This window comes from Rattus norvegicus, chromosome 10 (assembly GCF_021556685.1).
Source record: "Rattus norvegicus strain SHRSP/BbbUtx chromosome 10, alternate assembly SHRSP_T2T, whole genome shotgun sequence".
NCBI lineage: Eukaryota > Metazoa > Chordata > Mammalia > Rodentia > Muridae > Rattus > Rattus norvegicus.
The window spans coordinates 48,498,387-48,523,923 of record NC_141543.1 but is presented as its reverse complement, the minus strand read 5'-3'; the positions used below and the strand labels follow the sequence as shown (position 1 = coordinate 48,523,923).

The following is a 25,537-nucleotide window of genomic DNA, read 5'->3' as shown; positions in this document are numbered from 1 at the left end:
GAACAGCAATCTGAGGCCACTGCCATTTATCAGTGAAGAACAAAGCATACCACCCCCACTGGCCAGGAACTACCCAATTGTACCACAACTTCCTACTCCTGAGCCAAGGCATGGTGAAATCTCCATGATGACAACCAGTGAGGTATGTGCTAACTTGTGATTACTGTGGGGAAAGTAGCAGATGCAATTGCACAGACACGAGTGCTTTCTGGAGACCTGGAGAATTCACCATCTTTGTTTTCTATCCCATGTGCATTTGGAATGGTCCCACAGACCCCCTCAAGGACTCTCCATCCCATGCTCATTCTTGGCCAGAAGCATCATTCTTCAGACTGTGGCAGCCAACAGGGCATCTGCAGAGACCTAGATGCCCAGAGGTGACAGTCTTTCTCATACTGTGGGATCATCCTGCAATCTGACAGCCCTGAGTTATAGGTGACTTTATCCAATGGGAGCCTTAAGAAGTCTCTCTCCCCGCTATGGGTCTCCTCTCATTAGAAGAATCTGATACCTGGGTCTAATGTCTGTAAGAGAAGAGGGCTGGGCTTCATTTTAGGAGATATCGGACTTCCAGAACACTAGCGCCACACCTGCTGAGAGGCAGAGTATTAATCACAGACTTCAAAATATAATTAGAGTTATTGGAAATCAGAGCCTGGGCCCAACAGCTCTAATCAACCATGTCTGACACCTATTAATAAAGCCAACTAAACAGGTAAAAATAAAGAACATAAAAAAAGAGATGTATTCAATGCAGCCACACTGGAAAGAGGGACAAAGAGGTTTGCTGAACCATCTCCCAAGTCTATCTTTTGGATCCTGACATGAGGTTAAATCTTAAGTATAAAGCCAGTTACATGCCTACATAAGTAGTCCTGGCCAAATCAGAGGAACACACACACACACACACACACACACACACACACACACACACACCCTACTTGACATAATAACAAAGTCAAGTCTTATCTGAATTGCAAACATGCATTCTAAAATCTCATCAGGAAAATATAATAGGTCTGAAATAGGCCAAAGACCACAGAATGGAGACTACTGTAGCATACAAACTGTTAGTCGCTCACTAACCCACAGTCATAAAAAGAAGGGAGGATGTGGTCAACAGACATTTTGAAATGGAAGAAAACCAATGCAATTGTTCTTGAAGTGATGAAATAGTGAAAGGGAAGTGAGATCCTAAAAAAAACAGAAGAGTTCTAATGTTCTTACCACAAAGAAATGGCCAGTGCTTGAGAAGATAGACATGATTATCAAGATGTAAACATAAAACAGTGTATACATGTGTTGAGATACCAACATCTTACTCCACAGATATAAGTAATTTTCTTGTCAAAACATACACATTGTGTGTGTGTGTGTGTGTGTGTGTGTGTTATGTATATAACAAACAGCAATGAAGAGTATGAGAGCAGAGGGGATAACAAAGGCATCAAAGATCACAAACTGTGTCTAGATAGCATTCTTAATCTTTAGCAGCCACCCTATCAACAAGGTGACCAAAGAAAGGGGAGTGTGTTGTGGTGGAGGTAAGTTGGTAGAATACTTACGTAGCACACATTTGGTTTGATTCTCAGCATTTCAAAAACCTGGGCATGGTGACAAAGACCCATAATCCCAGCACTCAGGAAGACCATAAGTCCAAGGTCATCCTCATATACCCAGCAAGTTTCAGACCAGTTTGGATTACATAGAACAAAGTCGTAAGAAAGGTAGAGTGGGAAAGAGGTTCTTGACTTTAAATGGGAGATGTCTTCACCAAGGTTTAGAATTTAAATAATCAGACAATATCTAAACAATTTGATGCCGAGAAGTTGATCTGTATTTCAGGCTATTCAGAATATGTCCTGAGGCCCCCGAGATTATTGTAATGAGGGACATGGTGGGGGGCAGAGTCCTGCCTGCCCTTTGCTCCTTGGGAGAACATCTGGTGTGTTCCTGGGAAAGAGTCACATCTCAGAGGACTCTGGAATTTCTGATCTACATAATCACGTGAACCCTCTCCAGCTGGATGTCCATCATGTTGTGAACCACAGACAAGAGAGAAAATACAGATACAGACGCAGGACCCAAACATACAGGAATAATGGAGACAAACCATAAGGTAGTTCCCAGTGGCATCAGCAGAAGACACAGGTAACAGAAAGTCATGTTCTCCAGGTATTCACATGTCTGGGATCACTGGGTCATCCAATCCCTACAGTTCAACACCACAGCTCAGACTGCTAGCCCTCCTCAGCAAACTTCCATATTCAGAATGGTTACAGAAACTTCAGCCTATAGCAGCAAACCACTGAACTGAGAGCAGGAACCCCTTGGGGGGAATTAGAGGAAGGATTGAAAGAGTTGAAGGAGCTTGCAACCCCATAAGAACAACAATGCCAACCAACCAGAGCTTCCAGAGACTAAACCACTAACCAAAGACTATACATTGACTGACCCAGGGCTCCAACTGCATATGTAGCAGAGAATAGCCTTGTTGGGGCACCAGTGGAAGGGGAAGCCCTTGGTTCTGCCAAGGTTGTACCCCCAGTACAGGGAAATATGAGGGGCAGTAAGGGAGATATATGGGGGGAATACCCATATGGGGGAGGGGGAGGAGAGGGGAGAGGGAGCTTATGGACAGGAACCCGGGAAGGGGAATTGCCTCTGCCAGCGGGGACCCAGTTATTTGTGAGTGTCGAGGGGGACCCATACCTGTGGGAGAACGGGCAAAAAAAAGGAGCGAGACCAAGCAGTGTCCTTGTCAAGGTCTGTTTATTGAGAGGAATGTACAACATTTAAAGCTCTGAAGCAGGAATTGAAGCTTAGGGCAGGGGGAGTACTGAGAAGTGCCCAAGGACATAAGGTGAATCATTAAATTCCAAGATATCCTCCTTAGACAAAGAGGCAACAGTCTTCCGGGGACATGTTCTTTCTTTGAAAAGGTCAAGCCCTTAGGAATCTGCTCAGGGCAGGGTGCCTAGTCCAGCAGTCTGGTCCCGGTCCCCAACAGGGAATGATATTTGAAATGTAAGTAAAGAAATATATCTAATAAAAAAATTTTTTAAAAAGAAACTTCAGCCTAAATACCATGCTGACAGACATACTTTCACTTTCCCACAGACTCTCTCTCTCACCCCTCCCCCTCCATGCCCCCTCCCTCCTCCGCCAGTACAAGGAGCTATAGGGGAATTTGATCTCTTTTCTGCACAAATATATGCAGTTACATGTAGAATGGCACCTCAGTTTAACCCCACACACATTAGAGACCCTGTGTTCCTTCACAGGCCGGACTACAGACCCTTCACCTTACATCAAACTCAATCATCAAAAAGACAGATCAGCATCCAGGATTCTTCTTACATCGACCTGCTCATTAGCTAATGGCCCAGTCCATAGCCATTAGCTCATCCTTCTGGAAGCATGCAGCCTTCTGACCATGAACCAATATAGCATTCAGAACTTTAAGAAAAAGATTACTGGGTTGGGGATTTAGCTCAGTGGTAGAGCGCTTGCCTAGGAAGCGCAAGGCCCTGGGTTCGGTCCCCAGCTCCGAAAAAAAAGAACCAAAAAAAAAAAGAAAAAGAAAAAGAAAAAGATTACTGCAAGCATACCTGAGCTCCCATAAATGAACCAATTTCTCCATTAGTTAAAAAGCAGACTTCATAGTACTCAGCCTGCAATTGACACAGACACCAAGCCCTCAAAATTAATGAGGGGATGGCCACAGCCAACTCAAGTTCTTGGTTTCAGTTAAGTCCCTGAGATGGGCAGATAATGCAGCATTGGCCACACTCCTCCTGACACATGCTGGAGCATCCGCCTCCACTAATGTCTATTGGCCTGTCCTGAGAGCCTACTTCTACTCATTGCACCACCCCCACACCAGACAACAGGCAGAAACTCTCCAGATTTTGAGTTGAAGGTGGTGTCCCCTGACTTGAACATTCATAGCATCTGACTGTTTCTAATGGCTACAGACAGAGTATATTCGCCAGCCTGTGGACCAATATTCTAACATGTGGATAGACTAGAAGCAGAGAAAATAAGCATTATTGGTTATTAAGGAAAGAGCATGACTCCAAGGTTTGTTATTAAACTCTTAACCATCCATATACTAGAATGTAACTGTATTTGAGGACACAGTCTTCCCACACACAAAAAAAAAAAAAATCAAAGCAAGGCTATCTGTGTGGCCTCATCTAACACAGCAAGAACAAGAGGTCGGGACCTGACATAAGCAGAGAACAAACCATATGAAGATAGAAGAGTCAGTCACCTGCAGTCATCAGAGAAAGAAAAAATGCTGACACTGGATCTTATACTTCATCTTCCAGGATCCCAAGAGCTCCTACTGCGAGTGCTATCCCTCTGTAGTGTGTTGCAGTGGTAGAGCTTGCGCACTCAAACTTTGGTAGACCAGAAGGCTAGAATAGTTCAGCTTTACAAAAGCTCTGAGTTTGCTTTAAGAGAATTTTAGGCAAACTACAATGTGGGATCAAGGAAGGAACCACAGGCTAGCTCACAGGGTCCTGATAAGTTCCTATTTAACATCAAAAATATCAATACTCAAAGACAGTCCACGTTAGCACATGCTAGACTCTTCCAGACTGTCAGCTAAAGCCTTACCAGAGAGTGGACTGTTTCAAGTCTGAGAATCAAGTTCTCATCCCAATGGGGAGTGTGAATCTGTAGGTTTCTATGTTTCTGCACCTCAATATGCAGAATTCAAGGATCAGGGTCTGAGAGTTCATTGCGATTGTTCTGGCTCTATGCAAATGACCACAACAAGCAGTGTAAGCTTCGAATTGCAAAACACAAAATGTTCTCTAGATTTAGAAACAGGACTGGGAGAGGCCAGTAGCTAAGTGGAACACAGACCTCAGTGCAATTTCAAGGGGATCTAGTGGAGACATTGCTGCCTACACAGAGTTTCAGCATGAAGGTTTTAAGTTAATTTTGACACATGCAAAGTCAGTGTTTAAGATAATGTTCAAGGTGCCAGTGGCATGTAGAAACTTCCTGAGCCTGTGGGATGCTTGACCATTCCTGGAGATGCCTCAGCTCTGTGAAGCTGGTGTCTAAAACACTCGGATGGCAGTAGTGAACCATCCTGTCTGTTTGGTGTGCAAGGGAATGGGCCCCATACTTCAGGAACAGGAAAGGCTTTTGAAACCTGATTTAGACAGCATCTTTACTTCTTTATTATCATTGTATATTTCAACATGTACAGAGTAACAAACAGTTTTTGAAACATTTTTATTGACTTAATCCACACACTATATAATTCAACTGGAAAGGGGGAAAGCTTCAATCAGGCCCTCATAGAGACTCTCAGATATCCTGCCATTGCCCTGAGTTGTGGGGATCAGCAGGACCTCTCCCTTCACATACTCTAGCAGATGGGGAAGATGTTGGGTGGGTGACAGAATCCATGCAGAAAAGGCTATGACAAGCAAGCGAGGTCTCTGGAAATGGTCCACCAGTTTGCATGACTACAATGGGTGTGCTGAGAGAGGCATGGACACCAGAGACTTCATCCCAGGACTGCTTCTTACTGCTGATATACCTTTCCTGTCACAAATACACAGCCTAATGAATCCTGAGCATCAGAATTGGACAAATTTCCTGTAGATCAATACAAAAATGTACTTTCATGTAATAATGCTGTTTAGACAAATTGATGATCTCATAATTAATGGTGATTTTATAGAATTCCTGAATTAACTCAAGTAATTTTAAGCCCCCTGTAGAATAAAAAGCTACAAACAGAGTTCTGTGTCACAAGCTAATTGTACTGGGAAAAAAATAGACTTGGAACAAATTTAAAATTAAGGGAAAACATTCATTCCAGGTCAGGTCCAAGGATGAGGCCGCAGGTGTGCACTGTGATAAAGCAAGGCCATGTAAAACTATTGCTTTGAACTAATAATGAGCTTATAGAATGAAACACTGCTTTGAATTTATAATCTACATTCTGCTGCAACTCCCTTTTGTCTAACATTTTATCTATGGGCACTTTTTTTCTTACATAGAATACTTTTTCTAAAAAGCTATAAAAGCTAGAAGAAAAATAAAAGCTTGGTGTACCCTTTTCTGCTTCATCTAGTGGTATGTGTATGCTTGTGTGTCTATCTGTGTGTGTGTGTGTGTGTGTGTGTGTGTGTGTGTGTGTGTGTGTGTGTGCATAACTTTCTTTCCTTCTTTTCCTTTCTCTCTAGTTAACAAGGAGTTGATGAAATCTGAGCCTCTCCCCTGGTCAGTCAGCCACCCCTGAACAATATCAACTAACTGGACCACACAGAGCTCTCAGGGACTAAACCACCAACCAAAGAGTATACATGGAGGGATCCGTGGCTCCAGCTACATGTGTAACAGAGGATGGCCTTATCTGGCATCAATGGGAGGGGAGGAAGGCATGATGCCCCAGTGTAAAGTAATGCTAGAGTGATGAGGCAGGAGTGGGTGAGTGGGTGAAGGAGTGCCCTCATAGAGGCAAAGGGGAGGGGGATGAGCTGAGGACGTTGGGGAGAGGAAACTGGGTAGGGGGGATATGATTTGAAATGTAAAAGAATAAAATGATTAATAAAAAAGAGTAAAGAGCCAAAGTAACTAAGTTTCTTTTCCTAATCCCCTACTACTATCAGTAGGAGTCAATTGCCAGAGCTATCAGCTCCAGCCCCTCCGGAACAGTAAGAAAGAGTTAACTGCCAAAAGCCATCAGCTTTGACCTCAGAATAGGAAAAGAAAGTCAATTGCCAAAAGTCATCAACTTCTGGTCAGTATGATGATGCATCGCACTCATTTCCTGGGCGTCAGGATGGGACCTTGACAGAGGGGCCACCTCAAAGCCCACACCACTAGAGCTTGCTCTCCTGCTGGCCAGGTGAGGGGCGGCCAGCTCTCGCATGCCCTCACCATCAGGGCCAACTCTCCTGCACCCATGCTACCAGGGCCAGCTCTCCCACATTGCCAAGGGGAGGAGTAGGGCCAACTCTCCAGAGTGTGTCAGCCGGTGAGGGGTGGCGAGAAGATATTTTAGTAAAATAACGTCAGTAAGTTTTCTAACATTGGGGAAACAGTAGTTAAGCAAGAGGGGAGTAAGGAAACATTAAACATTACAGTTTCTACAAAATGCTAAAATTTTTTTAATTTTTTTATTAACTTGAGTATTTCTTATTTACATTTCGAGTGTTATTCCCTTTCCCGGTTTCCGAGCCAACATCCCCCTAGCCCCTCCCCTTCTTTATGGGTGTTCCCTTCTCCATCCTCCCCCCATTACCGCCCTGCCCCCAACTATCACGTTCACTGGGGGTTCAGTCTTAGCAGGACCAAGGGTTTCCCCTTCCACTGGTGATCTTACTAGGCTATTCATTGCTACCTATGAGGTTGGAGCCCAGGGTCAGTCCATGTATAGTCTTTGGGTAGTGACTTAGTCCCTGGAAGCTCTGGTTGCTTGGCATTGTTGTACATATGGGGTCTCGAGCCCCTTCAAGCTCTTCCAGTTCTTTCTCTGATTCCCTCAACAGTGGTCCTGTTCTCAGTTCAGTGGTTTCCTGCTGGCATTCGCCTATGTATTTGATGTATTCTGGCTGTGTCTCTCAGGAGAGATATACATCCGGCTCCTGTCAACCTGCACTTCTTTACTTCATCCATCTTGTCTAATTGGGTGGCTGTATATGTATGGGCCACATGTGGGGCAGGCTCTGAATGGGTGTTCCTTCTGTCTCTGTTTTAATCTTTGCCTCTCTATTCCCTGCCAAGTGTATTCTTGTTCCCCTTTTAAAGAAGGAGTGAAGCATTCACATTTTGATCATCCGTCTTGAGTTTCATGTGTTCTCTGCATCTAGGGTAATTCAAACATTTGGACTAATAGCCACTTATCAATGAGTGCATACCATGTGTGTTTTTCTGTGATTGGGTTACCTCACTCAAGATCATATTTTCCAGTTCCAACCATTTGCCTACGGATTTCATAAAGTCATTGTTTTTGATAGCTAAGTGATATTCCATTGTGTAGATGTACCACATTTTCTGTATCCATTCCTCTGTTGAAGGGCATCTGGATTCTTTCCAGCTTCTGGCTATTATAAATAAGGCTGCTATGAACATAGTGTTCATATGTTCATATATGTTGGGGCATCTTTTGGGTATATGCCCGAGAGACGTATAGCTGGGTCCTCAGGCAGTTCAATGTCCAATTTTCTGAGGAACCTCCAGACTGATTTCCAGAATGGTTGTACCAGTCTGCAATCCCACCAAAAATGGAGGAGAGTTCCTCTTTCTTCACATCCTCACCAGCATTTGCTGTCACCTGAGTTTCTGATCTTAGCAATTCTCACTGGTGTGAGGTGAAATCTCAGGGTTGTTTTGATTTGCATTTTCCTTATGACTAAAGATGTTGAACATTTCTTTAGGTGTTTCTCAGCCATTCGACATTCCTCAGCTGTGAATTGTTTGTTTAGCTCTGAACCCCATTTTTAATAGGGTTATTTGTCTCCCTGCGGTCTAACTTCTTGAGTTCTTTGTATATTTTGGATATAAGGCCTCTATCTGTTGTAGGATTGGTAAAGATCTTTTCCCAATTTGTTGGTTGCCATTTTGTCCTAACCACAGTGTCCTTTGTCTTACAGAAGCTTTGCAGTTTTATGAGATCCCATTTGTCGATTCTTGATCTTAGAGCATAAGCCATTGGTGTTTTGTTCAGGAAATTTTTTCCAGTGCCCATGTGTTCCAGATGCTTCCCTAGTTTTTCTTCTATTAGTTTGAGTGTGTCTGGTTTGATGTGGAGGTCCTTGATCCACTTGGACTTAAGCTCTGTACAGGGTGATAAGCATGGATCGATCTGCATTCTTCTACATGTTGACCTCCAGTTGAACCAGCACCATTTGCAGAAAATGCTATCTTTTTTCCATTGGATGGTTTTTGGCTCCTTTGTCAAAAATCAAGTGACCATAGGTGTGTGGGTTCATTTCTGGGTCTTCAATTCTATTCCATTGGTCTATCTGTCTGTCTCTGTACCAATACCATGCAGTTTTTATCACTATTGCTCTGTAATACTGCTTGAGTTCAGGGATAGTGATTCCCCCTGAAGTCCTTTTATTGTTGAGGATAGTTTTAGCTATCCTGGGTTTTTTGTTATTCCAGATGAATTTGCAAATTGTTCTGTCTAACTCTTTGAAGAATTGGATTGGTATTTTGATGGGGATTGCATTGAATCTGTAGATTGCTTTTGGTAAAATGGCCATTTTTACTATATTAATCCTGCCAATCCATGAGCATGGGAGATCTTTCCATCTTCTGAGGTCTTCTTCAATTTCTTTCTTCAGAGGCTTGAAATTCTTATTGTACAGATCTTTTACTTGCTTGGTTAAAATCACACCGAGGTACTTTATATTATTTGGGACTATTATGAAGGGTGTCGTATTCCTAATTTCTTTCTCGGCTTGTTTCTCTTTTGTGTAGAGGAAGGCTACTGATTTATTTGAGTTAATTTTATACCCAGCCATGCTGAAGTTGTTTATCAGCTTTAGTAGTTCTCTGGTGGAACTTTTGGGATCACTTAAATATACTATCATATCATCTGCAAATCGTGATATTTTGACTTCTTCTTTTCCAATCTGTATCCCCTTGATCTCCTTTTGTCTGATTGCTCTGGCTAGAACTTCAAGAACTATATTGAATAAGTAGGGAGAGAGTGGGCAGCCTTGTCTAGTCCCTGATTTTAGTGGGATTGCTTCAAGTTTCTCTCCATTTAGTTTAATATTAGCAACTGGTTTGCTGTATATGGCTTTTACTATGTTTAGGTATGGGCCTTGAATTCCTATTCTTTCCAGGACTTTTATCATGAAAGGGTGTTGAATTTTGTCAAATGCTTTCTCAGCATCTAATGAAATGATCATGTGGTTTTGTTCTTTCAGTTTGTTTATATAATGGGTCACGTTGATGGTTTTCCGTATATTAAACCATCCCTGCATGCCTGGGATGAAGCCTACTTGATCCTGGTGGATGATTGTTTTGATATGCTCTTGGATTCGGTTTGCCAGAATTTTATTGAGTATTTTTGCGTCGATATTCATAAGGGAAATTGGTCTGAAGTTCTCTTTCTTTGTTGGGTCTTTGTGTGGTTTAGGTATAAGAGTAATTGTGGCTTCGTAGAAGGAATTCGGTAGTGCTCCATCTGTTTCAATTTTAGTTTGAATAGTTTGGATAGTATTGGTATGAGGTCTTCTATGAAGATATGATAGAATTCTGCACTAAACCCATCTGGACCTGGGCCCTTTTTGGTTGGGAGACCTTTAATGACTGCTTCTATTTCCTTAGGAGTTATGGGGTTGTTTAACTGGTTTATCTGTTTAACTTCGGTACCTGGTATCTGTCTAGGAAATTGTCCATTTCCTGCAGATTTTCAAGTTTTGTTGAAATATAGGCTTTTGTAGTAAGATCTGATGATTTTTTGAATTTCCTCTGATTCTGTAGAAAATGCTATAAATTAATCCATATCTTTCAACAATTTATCTTAATATTAATATTAGTGCTCTTAATTCCACATTTTAAAAAAATAGTCTATCCAGTTAAATTAAAATACAGGGTTTATATATTTATTACCTCAAAGAACAAGCTTTGTGATGAAAGACAGTTACCAATTTGGAGTGAGAACATGGAAAGAATGTTCCAAGCATGTAGCTAGAAATCAAGCAGGTCATCATTATTTTAAAATCTAACAAAATAAACCTTAACACAACTAATCAGAAAAGATAAAAGTCACTTCACTACAATTAAGAAAATTATCCATCAAGAGGGCATTGAAATTCTGACCATGTACCCAGAGTAAGCATGGGTGTACCAAGTTTTGTAGAATAAATACTATACCTGGAAGATCAGAAATAATATTTCTTCTTCTTTTCCCAATTCCAATCTAGTATTTGTTTTCTTGATAATAGCCTTCTAACTAAGCTAGTTCAAAATAGCTTAAATTCTAATTTCTATGATAGCTAAGGATGTTGAATACTATTTGCATTTCTTCTCTTCAGAACTCTGTTCAGGTCATTAACCCATTTTTTTATTTGTTTGTTTTATTAATGTTTAGTTTGGGGGGATGGTTTGTCTGTCTGACCACCTATCTGATTGTTTGTGTTAGATCTTTGTAAATTACAGTGTTAATCCCCTGTCAGATATAAAAGTGCAAAAATCTGGCAGTAAAAGAGAAGAACTAGAGGTTTAAAAACCATGCCTGAGAATGTAACTGCATTTGGAGACAGTCTTCCCAGAGTTCATTAATGTGGATCTCCATTCAATAAAGCAGGTGGCCTTGTAAGAACAGGAAATGGGACCCAGATGTACACAGCAGACAGACGATGTACCCAGGGAGAAGATGATGGCACCATCCTCAGAAAAACCAAAGTTTACAATACCACACCGCATTCATCCAACATCAGGGTGAGGAGAATGTGAGGTTACGTTTCTGCCCTCCATCTGCGGAGCTCAGAAAAACTAAAATCTCCAGACAGACACAATGTTTTTGTCAGGGATATATAACAAGAAGCCATATGAAGTCCAGGTCACATGGCCTATGCCTGCTCTATAGCTAATTCTAGGACAGCCTGGTCCACAGAGAGGGACCCTATTTCAAAAGAAAAGATAACAGCATTATGTACTGGCGTGTCATGTGGTTTGGGGTGATAAAAGGCTATGCAGCTATTGGTTGTGGAAGTTCCAAACACTGTGAATGTACCCAGTGACACACCAGCACACAAAAATGGTTACTCTGGTCTGGACGAATAAGTGCTTGCTTCTTGGTTATGTTTTCTCAGGGGATGGTGAAGGAAGCAACAGTGTGTGCCGCAAAACAGTGAGATGTGGAAGGTTCTAAACTTGAGCCTGGATACAGCATGAACTCTCCATGGAAGCAGAGAAGTTCCAGCATTTTCCAGAGTTAGTAAAGATTTTATTGTTATGATCAAAGATGCTAATATATTTAGGTACATTTTAGAAGTCATCAGGAATTATATCCTAATCCCAAGTCAAAATGTACTTAATGGTGTGTGTGTGTGTGTGTGTGTGTGTGTGTGTGTGTGTGTGTGTGTGTGTGTGTTTGCAACTTGAGTCAGCAACTCTAAAATCAAAAAGTCTAACACTGTCCCGTGTAACAACTTACATCTGAAACATGTAGCGGAAGAAGTATTTCTTGAGGGAACAATCTGGTTCCTATGAAATAACTGTTCCTGCTTGAGGGACAAACTTGTGGGGTAACTGCTTCCGTTTAGGGGCTGATTGCATGACAGGTTAGTCTGAAAGTCTCTACTGTTGCTGGAATCGAAGGTGATTCCAGGCTCTGGACAACAGCTGGAGAAATGCCCTTTGGGGAACCTGAATAAGATGGGAAAGCTGACCATCAGAAGTCTCAGTTATTCTTCGTGTCTTTCATTTGAAGGGGGAAAAGTGGGTAAATTTAGGGCTAACAATATGTACCAACAGTTCAGAAACTCCCCTCCCTAGACTAAATGTGATATGCTGAACTGAGCAAGATTATGACCAGAAGAGTTAATATAAGGGACACAGGCAGAAATAGAAGGCTAAAATCTCCAGCTTTATCCTCCTTTGACCTGTGAACAAGATGTCCACAGCTTCACGAGACAGCTATACAGAGCAGTGGGACCCAGTACAACCAAATAAGAGATTGCTTTCCAGCTTTCAGCCACATGATGTAAATGCAGACACAGCCAGACCAGAGGAGTCCTGGGATCAGGAAAGAAGAAGAAGGCTGAGGAGCTGAAGTGCCACAAAAGGAACTACAGCAACACGTGTGAGCATGCAGGCAGCAGAGAGAGGGCAGATGCCAGAGCAGGTAGCATATTGTCTCACACAGATCCAAGGACTGGTAAGTCAGAGGGGGTTCTGAGGAGGATGTGGTAGCCACAGAGAATGGGCAAAGGTTTCTGGTGTTAGGTATGGGCTTGCTAGAGTAGGGCAATAGTTACAGGAACAGAGGGATGTCCTGACTGCAGCCTTCATGAATTGTTTGACAAACAAGAAGAGTGTGATTGGGCCTTAGAGAGTGCCAAGCCTTCATTATAGAAACACTCAAGGAAGAGCCAGGAGTAAGGACAGTGAGCCAGTTGGTTGCCACCACTATGTCCTCTGTGCAGAGAGGAAGGAGTGGCAACTACCATGGACAGCTACAGGCCAAGAAACTCCTGACCTGATCCTTAGACTCACAAAGCAGACTGTGTCTCACCAACTTCTTGACATGATGGTCTATGGCATGCTACACCCTATTGCACTGCTTCACCAGGAGGCAATGGATGGGATTTCCTTATTTTTGCCCAGCATCCTATGGAACACCATGCATCATATCCAGAACTCCTTGAAGAAAGGCTCCTGCAATAACTCTGTCAAAGGACTACTCTCTTGACACTCTAGCATGCTTTGTGTCAGCCGAATCCTCTCCCAAAGACAGCCACAGCCCTTAGTGAGTTCCCGAATGCAGGGCGATTTCTCTCCTAGAGTCTCCTTGCTTCACTGGCGTCACAGGAGGAGGGCTAGAAGTTTACAATGGTCCAAATCCTGCCATGAGAGGGGCCAGCTTTCAGGGATCTTGGAACTACTATCTTCATAACTTCAAACTAGTATTTAAAACTTCATTGACAGACAGCGTCTGCCTGGCACCCATCTCTCCTGAGCTACAGAAGTACAGAGTGAAGGGAGATGATTCCATGCTCATGGCTCTGAGATGAGAGAGCTTCGACAGTGCCTGACACTTCCTCTTTTTATATGTACCTTGTTTTATTTTATTCTATTTTTTTTTCTTGGAACAAGGTCTTGTTATGCAGTCCTAGCTATCCTGAAACAATGCCCTTGAAACCCTCCTTTATTTATATTATTATTATGGTTAGAATTAAGTATGACTGGGTTCATGGAAAATCCCTAACCAGCTGCAGAAGACTAATACAAATCTGGTGGTCAGGATGAATAATGATATGATAAAGTTCAGACCTTGCTGAGAAATACATCTGACGTCAGGATGTCCAATGTGATGACCTGTAACCTTTCTGAGAAACCAGCATCCTGTTGACATCAGCTGACCACACAAATACTGTGTCCTAGGCCTGTGGAAATGTTTCCCACTTGCCCCCTCCCTCTGTTACCCCTATTATGGTATAAATTCAGCCTTGGGAAAAAATAAAATTGTTGCCTTGATCAGACTCTTGCCTTGGCGTCCTTCTTTGCGTCTCTTGTTTCCCGTTCTCTTCCAGGTACCCTCAGCCCCATCATTGACACTCGCTGTGAAACCCATGATGACTTCAGACACACAGTAATCCTCCTGCCCGGCATCCTGAGTGTTGAGCTTGTGTACCACCACATCTAGCTATACTTGAGCTGTGCTATTATAAACTGTGAGAAATGATCCTCCTGGGGCCTAAATTATCCATTCAAACTCATCTTCCTTAGTAAGAATCAGTTAGAGATTTTTAAGTAGAGATTAACAGTCAGAAAAGACATGTTCCAGGATGTAGGGCTCAAGGAATGGTGAAAACAATAGTAAGTGTAAAGAGACTCTCATGTCATCTCAGATGCCTTGGACATGCGACACATAAAGAAGAGGTTGCTACAGGGGCCTGGAGAGATGGCTCAGCAATTAAAATCATGTCCTTACAGAGAACAGGAGTTCAGTTCTTAGCACCCACATCAAACATTTCACACCTGTAACTCACAAACACACATGCACACAATTTTTAAAATTAAGTAAAACTCAAAATGGATTGGAGTTTTTAATGCTGAAGTACAAAAACATCAAGCACTCACCAACATTGAATTCTCACTAAAGGAAGCCCTCCAAGTGTGTGTGTGTGTGTGTGTGTGTGTGTGTGTGTGTGTGTGTGTGTGTGAGAGAGAGACTGTGAGATGGCCTGAGCCTGGAAGATCAAAGCAAGACTTTCAGCAAGAGGAGACTAATGAGAACTGGTACTGTTGAGATGAATGCAGGTCGAAGGCCCGTCCTATTCGGAGATGACGAGGTGGTTGAAAATACAGGTAACCCACCGGAGCAGAAGGTACGGATATTTACGCTGTCAAAAACGGTCATATTCAGGTTGCAGGCACTTTCTGTCGCACAGCCCATTCCAATCACCACTAACGAAAGGAGACTACTGCTTCCAACAGCTGAGAAAAAGATCCAGGAGTTAGTTTTCCCCCTTTCCTCTCTCCAGCCCTCCCCACCCACATCCATTAGGAAAGGAAACTGTGCTTAGATGGTCCAGAATCCACAGCTTCTGCCTCTCTCCTGAGATGCATGCATCCAGTTCCATCCCATGCATGCAGAGGCCCAGCTTTAGTGTTCTCTGGTCCTATTGTCCCCCGTGTAGAAGAAACCTTGTAGGGACCCTCACATCTCAGACACAATACTAACACTGGGGCCTCTGGATGCCCACTCACTAGGAGAGATAATCTTGAGGCACATAGGGAAGACGACCAGATGTAGGGCATCAGGTTGGCTAAAACCCTTCTAAGGTACCTGTCTACTCTATCCAGGCTCTATTGAGGAAAATAGACACACTTGACATCCCTTCTTCTGAGGGCCTTGAGTTCCCTACGAGAATAACTATGGAAACAACTGGATGTCTCTGTTTCTTAAGGTAAACTGTGGTAGAAGTCTGTCCCACTGTGGATGACTTCAGTCCTCCTCTGCATTTTGTGACACCCCATTTTCCTCATTCATTCAACTCATCTGGACAAAGAGTCCTTCCCTTGCTTACCCATAACCTCTGTCAAAATGCATTCCAAGTTAAAGCATAGCTTGCCTCCAGAACCACCAAGCTCTCAGTCTACCACTAAATCAGCTCCTAAAACACCAATCATTCCACACAACTTCTCATGTTTTCATCAGAAGTGGCTTGCTCATCTCAACAGCATACAGTCCAGAAGAAAAACCCTGTGGTTATTTTTACAGTTAACCCCTGGAACGTATCTGTGTCTCTCATGACAAATACATGCATTTCTCCTACATAGGAAATTATAAATATTTTTACTAAAACCAGTGGCTTTAAGTAAAACTTGAGGGCTTATTGATGGGCTCTGAGTCATCACAACAGCAGTGACAGTGGCACCTGGAGATCAAGTGTTGACACTGTACACTTCTGATCAAGGTCCCACTCCAGAATATCCCAACAACACAAGTACCCAAACCTGACATCTCTATGGCAAGCATTTAAATTTTTTTCTCTGCTCCCCTCAATACCCAGCCCCTACTTCTTCTCCTGAGGTTTAAAGGGACAACACTTAGCCCCTTGTTGTCCTTGTTCTGTGGAGAAAACAGCTTCTTGGATGGTCTGCCCCTATCAGGCCCATCTCTTGACAGAGGTGTCCAAGTGTTGAATCTGTCAGATTCATGTATGTCACATCAAGGTTGATCTATATGACCAACAGGGCACGAGCTGAAATGGTAAGTCAGTTCTGAGATGGGGGCTTGAAAGAAAAATATCAGCTCCACTTCTGGGGCCTACTTCCAGTTTCTCTTGGGTTGCTCTGAGAGGGAAGCAAGAGGATACGCTAGGAGAATACCTGCAGCCTGTGGGGAGGCTGCAGGAAGGGAAAGTGAGAACCACCAAAAGCCAAGAATGAGCTGGGAAGCTGATCCTCCATCTGACCATGAAATACTCTGGGCATCTGACAGACTACAGCTCACGACAGAACTCAGTGTAATGAGATACCCTGAGACAGCCACGAGGCAATGCTGTTCTCAGAGTATAGACTTGCAGATACTGAGTGCTGGTAAACGGTTCCTGTTTTCACCCATTAGGTTGTGGCATAATTGGCTGTGTGGTGATAAATGGCTGAAACACTGTGCCCTTATCAGTACGAACATCATGATGCTTGAGGAGGTAATCATACCTGTGCCCATAAATGAAACGCACTTCGTCTCGCTCCCTGTGCACTTTAGGAGAGTTGGAATACGTGGCATGCCTGCCTCCATATACCAGGCAAGACACTGGACACCATTGGCTTTTGCAGGCACCTGAGATGCTGAGTGGGAAAATTTTTAAAAAGTATTAATCTTGAAACAATAGCTGAGAACATCACTACCTCACCCGATCTAATACCATTGTTGTTTCATGATTGTACATAACAACACAAAGATACAACTAAAATGCCGGTAGAAGGCAGGTTCCTGAGATCCTTTGGTAATGGTTGTACACCCAAAAATCTTCACATTTCTTCAGTCACTTGCCTCTCTACCATGGCAGGAGAAAAATTCCTAGATATCGGAAAAGAAGATGATCTGCGATCTTTAAAAAAAAAAAATGCTAATCAAAGGGTAGGGAATTAGCTAGGTGCAAAACTCTCTCTCTCTCTCTCTCTCTCTCTCTCTCTCTCTCTCTCTCTCTCTCTCTCTCTCTCTCAGACACCCACACAGAGAGATATATACACACAGAGAGAGACAGACACATAAAGAGAGAGACACACACAGAGACAGACCAACAGGACAGGATACACAGACACACGCACGCCCACTCAATTAGGAAGCTGAGGCAGGAGGATTACTTAAGTCTAGGAATTCAAGACAAGCCTGGGAAAGACAGCAAGATTCTATGTCCATAACAAAAACAAATAGGTGAAAAGTAATCTCTCAGCTGGAGGATGAGGGGAAAGCACATTTAAATCAATAGACTCAAAAGAATGAGTTCCAATCCAAGGCTTTCAACTGTCACTCATTCTCCCACCCAGGCACGGGGCTTCCAACTATTCTTGTGCTTCCAAAGGACAGTGGTCTCAGACAAAAGGAAAGACAATCGAGCAAACGTCCTGTATCCCAGTGCAGGAAGGAGTCCCCAGAAGCCAGAGGAGCCATGGAGCTGGTAATGAGGGGCCATGGAGCAGGTATCAAGGGGGCATAGGGCAGGTATCAAGGGGGCATGGGGCAGGTATCAAGGGGTCAAGGGGCAGGTATCAAGGGGGCAGAGGTGAACTTCACTCACGTTGCGTGTCCAATTGGTTGCACATATTACTACTACAGCATTGCTGGTCATATCTAAATGTCTGTTGGTCCCCCAATGTCGCCGAGAATGCCAGTCCAGTACATTCATCTAGAGAACAGCCTTTCTGGTGGACAATTAGGCTTGTGGATGGCTCTGCAAAGAACCAAAATCCTTCATAAAAATGTTCCTTCTGAGCCCCAGAGAGAATGAAGCCACCAGTGTTGAAAAAAATTCTGCTCCATCACTTGATATTTTTACTTCTCCAGAAGGGACCCTATGTTTCAGAGAACAAAGCTACAGAGGGATGATTTGTTACAGAGTTTCCTGAGGTAGAGCTTAACATGCAAGATACTGTGAGATTGATTCCCCAGTGTTTCAAGGAAAAGTAAGGTAGGGTGGGGGTGACCACTCCAAACCGGGTGAATGAGGCTGATGGAGGAGCCAATGTCTCTGAGACCTTCGCTTTGGCTCTGTGCTTCATTCCCACCACCCTGACGCAGCTACACTCCCAACTCCCAACCTAAGAGAAAGGAGGATAAGTTGAAAGAGGAGTAGCAGGGGTGGCTTACGTGGCACTTTAAGTTCCTGTGTTTGGCTGAAGCAGCTTTTCGAAGTTTCACATGCACTGAAGTTCTGACAGAGTCCATTTGTGCATATAGACTTTCCGCAAGTGAAACTCTCTGAAGAAAGACATAAACATGAGCAAAAAACAATCGGAGGGTACTGCAGCCGCTATTTCCAGCATGCAAAGAGTCCTAGGAAGCAAGGGGGGCCATGAAGCTCTACACTTGGGCAGCCCATGATACACCCACCTCCTCTTCCCATCTTGGGAGAAAGGAATGTCTTGTTTACTCTCTTTTCTTAAGATTTATTTATCTATTTTCATTTTATGTGTATTAGCGATTTGCACACATCTGTTTAAGTACATCACATATGTGTAAAACCAGAAGAGTGTGTTGGATCTCCCAGAACTAGAGTTACAGACAGTTTGGAGTCCTGTGGGTGCTGGGAACTAACTGAACCCTGGTCCTCTGCAAAGTCAGCCAGTGCTCCTAAGCTCTGAGTCATCTCTTTGGCCCCTCTTTTTGATTCTTACCCACAAAGATCGCAGCAAACTCGGTGATAACACAGACAGCAAGGAAGCTCTTCGAGACTGAGGACCAGAGCATGATGACTCCCAAGAACCCTGCATGAGGCCCAGATGAGGATGGAGGCGTCAGAGCTGTGGGTCTCAGCCATGGAATCCAGTAACCCACACACGAGACTGTGTGCTTTGTCCATGTGTTCATTCATTCAGTTCATTTACTCAACTCTTCTATAAACCAGAATTTTAAAGTCCTAGCTTTATGCTACATATTTCTCTTTGAGGGGGTAAAAAGCACAATAAAAAAAAAAAATGCTGTATCAATCATAGAAGCATCAAAGGAAAAGTCTTCTTTACTTGGGTGGGTCTGGAAGATGGTAGATCTCCTTCCACAAAGCAAATGGCTGAATTAGCCAAGAAAGTACTGGCGGGGGAGGCCAGTAGAGAGGTACTAGAAAGTTCTGGGCCATGGTGTTCAAGAGCAATCAGACCCTTAGCTAAGGACATGGCTTCACCACTTCACCACCAACAGACTCCTTCCCCCTAACATCTGGCTTCTATCAACAGGTGTCACGACCCACACTGGAAATGCTCACCAAGAAGGACTCCTGCTCTTCTGAAAGGACTGCTGGGAGCTGGAGAGGAAGCGATCTCACCTAGAGAAAGGGTGAAAGGAGCACTTTCTCTACCTCTCTATCACTTTAATAGTGCAGAGGACTATTGCCTGGCAATTAGGGCACTATAAATGGTATCTTGGCATGAAACCAAGTGCACACTAAACTTCCTGATCTTCTAGAGATAAATTGATACTATCAGAGCAGTGCTTCCTGACCTCGCCTGCTGGGGGTGGGGAGGAGGTTATGATGGTCCCGGACTGAGCTACAGGAGACACTTTAGGCAATCACACGTTGCAGAGATCATGGCCTGTGGCATGTGACTACCATCCCCCACTTTTCCTCCGTGCAAATTCCCAGCATTTCCTCTCATGGACTCCATTCTTCCCACCCAATCAGAACCCAGGACCCACATGCATCTTGGCTGGAAAGGAACTGGGTATGTTTCTCTACAACATATTCTTTTTCATCCTTCTTGCTTTTATGCCAAACTCCTGCTAACTCAATACCAGTCTGTTTATATAATGAAGAGATAAACAAGAGAGAGTCACAATTCATCTGCCCTTCTGCAATCATCCAGGTCTTCATTACATTGTCTCAATATCCAGGACTGTGTGGCAGAGAGAATCCACCTAGCCAACCATTATGTTGAAGAGTGCTGGGGCTGCAGGAAAGGGACAGAATAGCTATCCAGACTCCCTGAGGCTGGAGTGTGGAAGTATTGGAGGGGACATTTTGACAGACACAAAGATCAACCAAGCCTTGACATGGAGACCCAAGGAAGAAGAACGCTAAGCTTTGCCCTTGATGATCAAGAGTGTTGTCCATCATGTCCAAGAAATAAACAGAGATGGAGTCATAATGCAAGTCTACAAGAGCAGCGAGGACACCAGCAAGGTGCCCAGACCTAACAAGTGTCTTCAGAAAGCAATGGTGATCAGAGGTTCTCCAGGCTTTCAGGTGCCTAGGATAACAGCTTACCTGTCCAATATATCATTAAGCACCACAGCTAGACATTCGCTCAATCCTCACCATTCACTCAATCCTTACCCTTTCCAGATTAAGACTACTCAAATAACCTGAGCTCTAAAAGGCCTAGCTGGCTGGCATGGTTTTACATGACCATACAGACATAAATGCTCTTCCTCCATCCGTGTACTGAACTGTGGGGAGGTTTGATCTCTGTTGCATAAAACTATAGCCAGCTTTGTGTTGGCTGGCGCCACACCAAGGAGCCTATCTAACTCCCTAACCTGGGCAACAGACTACAATTAATTCAACTGTCAAGAAGGGATTAGTAGTGCCAGAATTTTCTCATCTAAACTGTTTGTTTGCATATGGCTGGGTCGGTTAAGCATCCGATCATCCATCTGGAAGCTCAGGCTTTCTGAGCATTAGCCAGCAAAAACATTTGGAACACTTCAGCAAATTTTACAGGGAAAATATGAGTATGCTTAACAGTATGACACATGCCTTTAATCCCAGCACTCAGAAGGAAGAGACCGGCAGATCCTTGTGAGTTCCAGACTTACAAAATTTGGTTTACAAAAAGGCTTCATTCAGGGATTCATAATAAAACCCTATTTAATAAAGGGGGGAGGAGAAGAAGAAGGGGAGGGGAAAAAGGAGGGGGAGAAAGAGGAGGACAAAGAAGAGAGGAGAGGGGGGAGAGAGGGAGAGAGAGAATGCAAAACTTCCATAGAGGAATAATTATTTCTTCTGGTGTTCCCTGGGCTTTCTTTGTTTTTTTTTTTTTTTTTTTCGGAGCTGGGGACAGAACCCAGGGCTTTGTGCTTGCTAGGCAAGCGCTCTACCACTGAGCTAAATTCTCAACCCCTTCCCTGGGCTTTCTATCTCAACATTTACTCTTTGTGCCACAGCCAAAACTCGAAACTCAGCCCACCATCTATACAGCTACCAGGCCTCAAACATTAGTGAGAAATGCCCCACAGCCAGCTCAAGTTCTGGTTTCAGCTAAATCCACTGAGAAAATAAGCAAATGGTGCAGAATCAGCCCACACTCTTCAGTTCCACAAACAGAAATAGCTGAGTGTTTTATGAACCTTCCTCTATTTAGTGCCACTACCTTTGTGTCAAGAAACAGGCAAGAACTCTCCAGTCCTTCCTCAATTACAACTTCTAACCCAAGGGTGGTGTCTTGAACTTTCAACATTTCTGACCCTCCCTGATCTGTGGACAGGGCATATTCACCAGCCCATGGGCCAATGTTCAAACATGTGAATGAACTAATGGGAGAGACCACGATCTACTTGGTGTTAGCAATAAAAGAGTCTCCAATATTAGAAGACAGACGTTAAAAGACGTTAGAAGACAGAATCCGTGCACCCTAGAATATAACTTTATTTAAAAAGCACTGTCTTCCTAGAAATGGGAAGTCAAGGCAAGGTCATTCCTGTGGATCTTTATCCAACAAGAGGTCAGAACTCAACATGAGCTGAGTACAGGCCAGGTAAATACAGGGGAAGATGCTGACCACAGTCCAAAGGCAGAGTCTCAGAGACACCAGACCTGCTGACCCTAGATGTCAAACTTCCAGCCTCCAAGATTATGGGAGCAGACGGTGTGTTGTGTGTTATCCCACTGTGGCATGCTATTGTGGCAATGCTTTCAATCTTACACTTAGGTAGACTAGAAGATGACTAGAACAGCTTGAAAGAAACATTGTCCTCCCTAAAGAGAATTCTGGGTAAGTTATAATGTGGGATCCAGAACCACAGGCTAGCCCACAAGGTCTTGATAGACTAGTCTATGTCAGAAACAGCAATGCTCAAGCATGACAGCCTTACAGAAGCTGGCAGTAAAGGTCTTGTCGGACAAACTGGATTCTTTCAGGTCTGAGAGCCACATTCTCATCCCGGTGGTGGGTATGAATCTGCAGGTCTGTGTCACAAGATCTCACCACCCAAACAGCAGAACTCAGTGACGTTTGTCGAGAGCTCTGGCAACTACTCTGCCTCCCCATAAGCAACCACGGTGAGCCCTGTAAATGGTGAGGGCGTTTTGAGCCATAAAACCTCATATGCTTTCTTTAAAACATTTGCAGGGTCTAAATGGGAAAGTGGGCTGGGAGAGTCAGGTTGCCTAACTGGAAAAAAAAAAAAAAAAAAAAAAAAAAAAAAAAAAAGACAGACAAGGCTCTGCAGGAGCCGCATCAGTGCCTCAGTGTGATTTCAACAGTACCTAGTAGAAACATGGCTGACTTGGCAGATACATCAAGGAAACCTTAAACTCTATCCACACATACAAACTACATTGAGATGCTATCACATCCTAGACAAAATGTCACTAATCGAGAAAATAAATAATATCAAACGATGTCTGGAATATATGCTAAAAGGAATCCCAGAGTCCTGAGCAGATTCAAGCTAGCACAGCTACTATGGAAAGCAATGCAGTTAGTCCTCAAAAAACTAAAAGTAGACATTTCATATGGCCCGGCTGTGGCACTCCTTTGGGACTCTGACTTAAGGTACTACAGAAGGATCTACGCATCAGTGTTCATTGCAACATTGCTGCCAATGACTGAGTCATATAAACAACATAGATGTCCCATATAGGAGAAAAAAATAAAGGAAACATGGTTGGATTTCTCAGCCATCTAGAAGAGTGAAGTTGTCTGCAAAAAAACAAATGGGTATTACTGGAGATGATCACATGCTGTGAGATATCAGCCTCAGAAAGACAAGTACCACATACCTTCTTCCATTGTGGGCCATAGGTTTAGTAGACACATAAAACTATATATGTTGGGGTTGGGGATTTAGCTCAGTAGTTGAGCGCTTACCTAGGAAGCGCAAGGCCCTGGGTTTGGTCCCCAGCTCCGAAAAAAAGAACCAAAAAAAAAAAAAAACTATATATGTTGAGGATTTGGTCTAATGCTGCTTATATTATGTTAATTTGGTCCCTAAACTTGCACAAGAATCTGGACTTCCACACATAAGATGCTGAGGGACCCTGCCCCCAGTTGGTTTTGATTGGTAAATAAAGTTGCCAACAGTCAATGACTGGGCGGGAAAACAGAGGTGGGATTTTAGGATTCCTGGGCAAAGGACTGAGAAAGGAGCAGGAAGGGAGACAGCCAACATGCAGGGAAAGGAATAGAGGCCATGCCTAAGAGGCGCAGGATAGAGAACATAGCTGTTATGTAGATGCTGGGGAATTCAGAGAGGGCTGTAGGTCTGGGTCCGGGCAGCCAAGATGGACCATAGGTGTTAATAAGTAATAGCCCAGGAATATCAGAGGGGAGTGCTAGCCACATGGGGGGTGCAGCTGACAAGAAAGCAGGAGAGAAGGTAGGGGAACACGGGACTAGAGAGAGAGGGATAGCGTGGTATGGAGAGAACGCTAAAAGTACAATATACACTTGCATGGAATTGACTTACATAACCCCATAAAAGAAAAGCGAACAGATCCAATTATTCAAATCTGTTGTTAGGATTAAAATGTGACACTTAAGGGGGCATCGTGGCAGAGGGAGGGCAGATATTTTCATGATGCCGGAAGCTGGAATTTAGAGACCTAGTGTTGGCTGATTCTTCGACATCTGCTCAATTTTCAATGGCTTTGGTTAAATGGAAGAACTTGGAGCTCACTACACAGCAGCACCTCAATACTTCTTGAGGACGGGTAGCTGTGTCCGCAGCAGGCTGCACGCTATAATGATCTGGTTAAAGAGGGAATGCTGGAGATCTTAAGTCCAGACACCATTTGAAAGAATTGTTCCTTTATTTGCTTTCAACTTGACCAGTTGGGCTGATGGGTTGGTTAGTTTGCTGGTTGGTTTGAGCACTAGTTAGTGGATTGTGAGCTCCCAGATGGAGGAAATGGTGACTCTTGTCCAGACCATGAAGTGATAGATAGATAGATGTGGGCAGAATGTTGGATGCTGACTTCTAGGTTAGATGTAGGGTAAGGAAGCCATGGACTATATTGGGAAGGTTGACATGCTCACTGCATTAAATGTGGTTAGACTGAGGTGCTAGCCAGCTCTGATGCTCTACAGATGTGCAGAATAGAGATCCAGCTTCCCCACAATCCCTTAAACAGGCACAGGGAAAGCATCTAGAGCATTTCGTATAAGAGCATAGCAGATCACCCTAAGCATTTAGACCCAAAGCTATGACAGTAACCTTGAACCTGAGAGTTTGAGTGTTGTCAAAGTGAATTCCAGGCTGTGGTTCTGAACTGCACGTATTAGAGAGATGGACTTTTATCCCAAGACATCTGACGACCTGGAGAACATGAACTTCTGATACTTAGAGCTCCACTTCAAGTCATTTTTCAGGAGCTAACACCTGGCAGCTGTCCACAGTGCTCCTGCACATTCAGTTCCTGTCTCCGTTTCTCTATTTTTTTTGTCCAACATAGACATCATTCAAATTGCACATACAACTGGAGAGTCCTCATAAGATTGTGTAGAGCAAAATCCCCGGTCAGCTGACACTCCTAAGGAGCCAAAGGATAGCAAGTCCATTGTCACCTATCACATGTCACATGAAGACAACAGCCTCAGGGACTTCCAGGCATGTTCGTGATTACCCTGTAGGAACTGAAGATTAAGTTTGTGGCTTTTGAGATTCTTTGCATATTGCCTCATTGGACCTGTTTTTATGGTGGGCACTTAGCTTTGGTGGGACCAGTATCATCATTTGTTATGTACTAAAACAATCTCATGCCCATCTAGTACAGACCTCTGACTGAGTTGGCAGGTCTCTATATGAAAGGACTTAAATGAGTTTCTGAATGTGAAGAGAAGGTAAAGTCCCACTGGCTAAATTGCTGCTACAGGGACATCAGGCACAAGGAACTTCATGAATGTGTAAAGAGAGCCAGGTGGAAGACGGTGT

The 25,537-nt window shown here is 43.5% G+C and overlaps 1 protein-coding gene across 1 annotated transcript; it reads right to left on the bottom strand.

Annotated features, from left to right (window-relative positions):
* Positions 1-14,756: 14,756 nt before the first annotated feature.
* Positions 14,757-19,734, bottom strand: Bpifb9a (BPI fold containing family B, member 9A). Its single transcript, NM_001109633.2, is given in 6 exon segments — positions 14,757-15,159; positions 16,888-17,019; positions 17,973-18,125; positions 18,542-18,652; positions 19,069-19,158; positions 19,653-19,734. Coding segments are annotated over 5 exon segments (708 nt in total). The 5' UTR covers positions 19,142-19,158; positions 19,653-19,734; the 3' UTR covers positions 14,757-14,920.
* Positions 19,735-25,537: the final 5,803 nt, after the last annotated feature.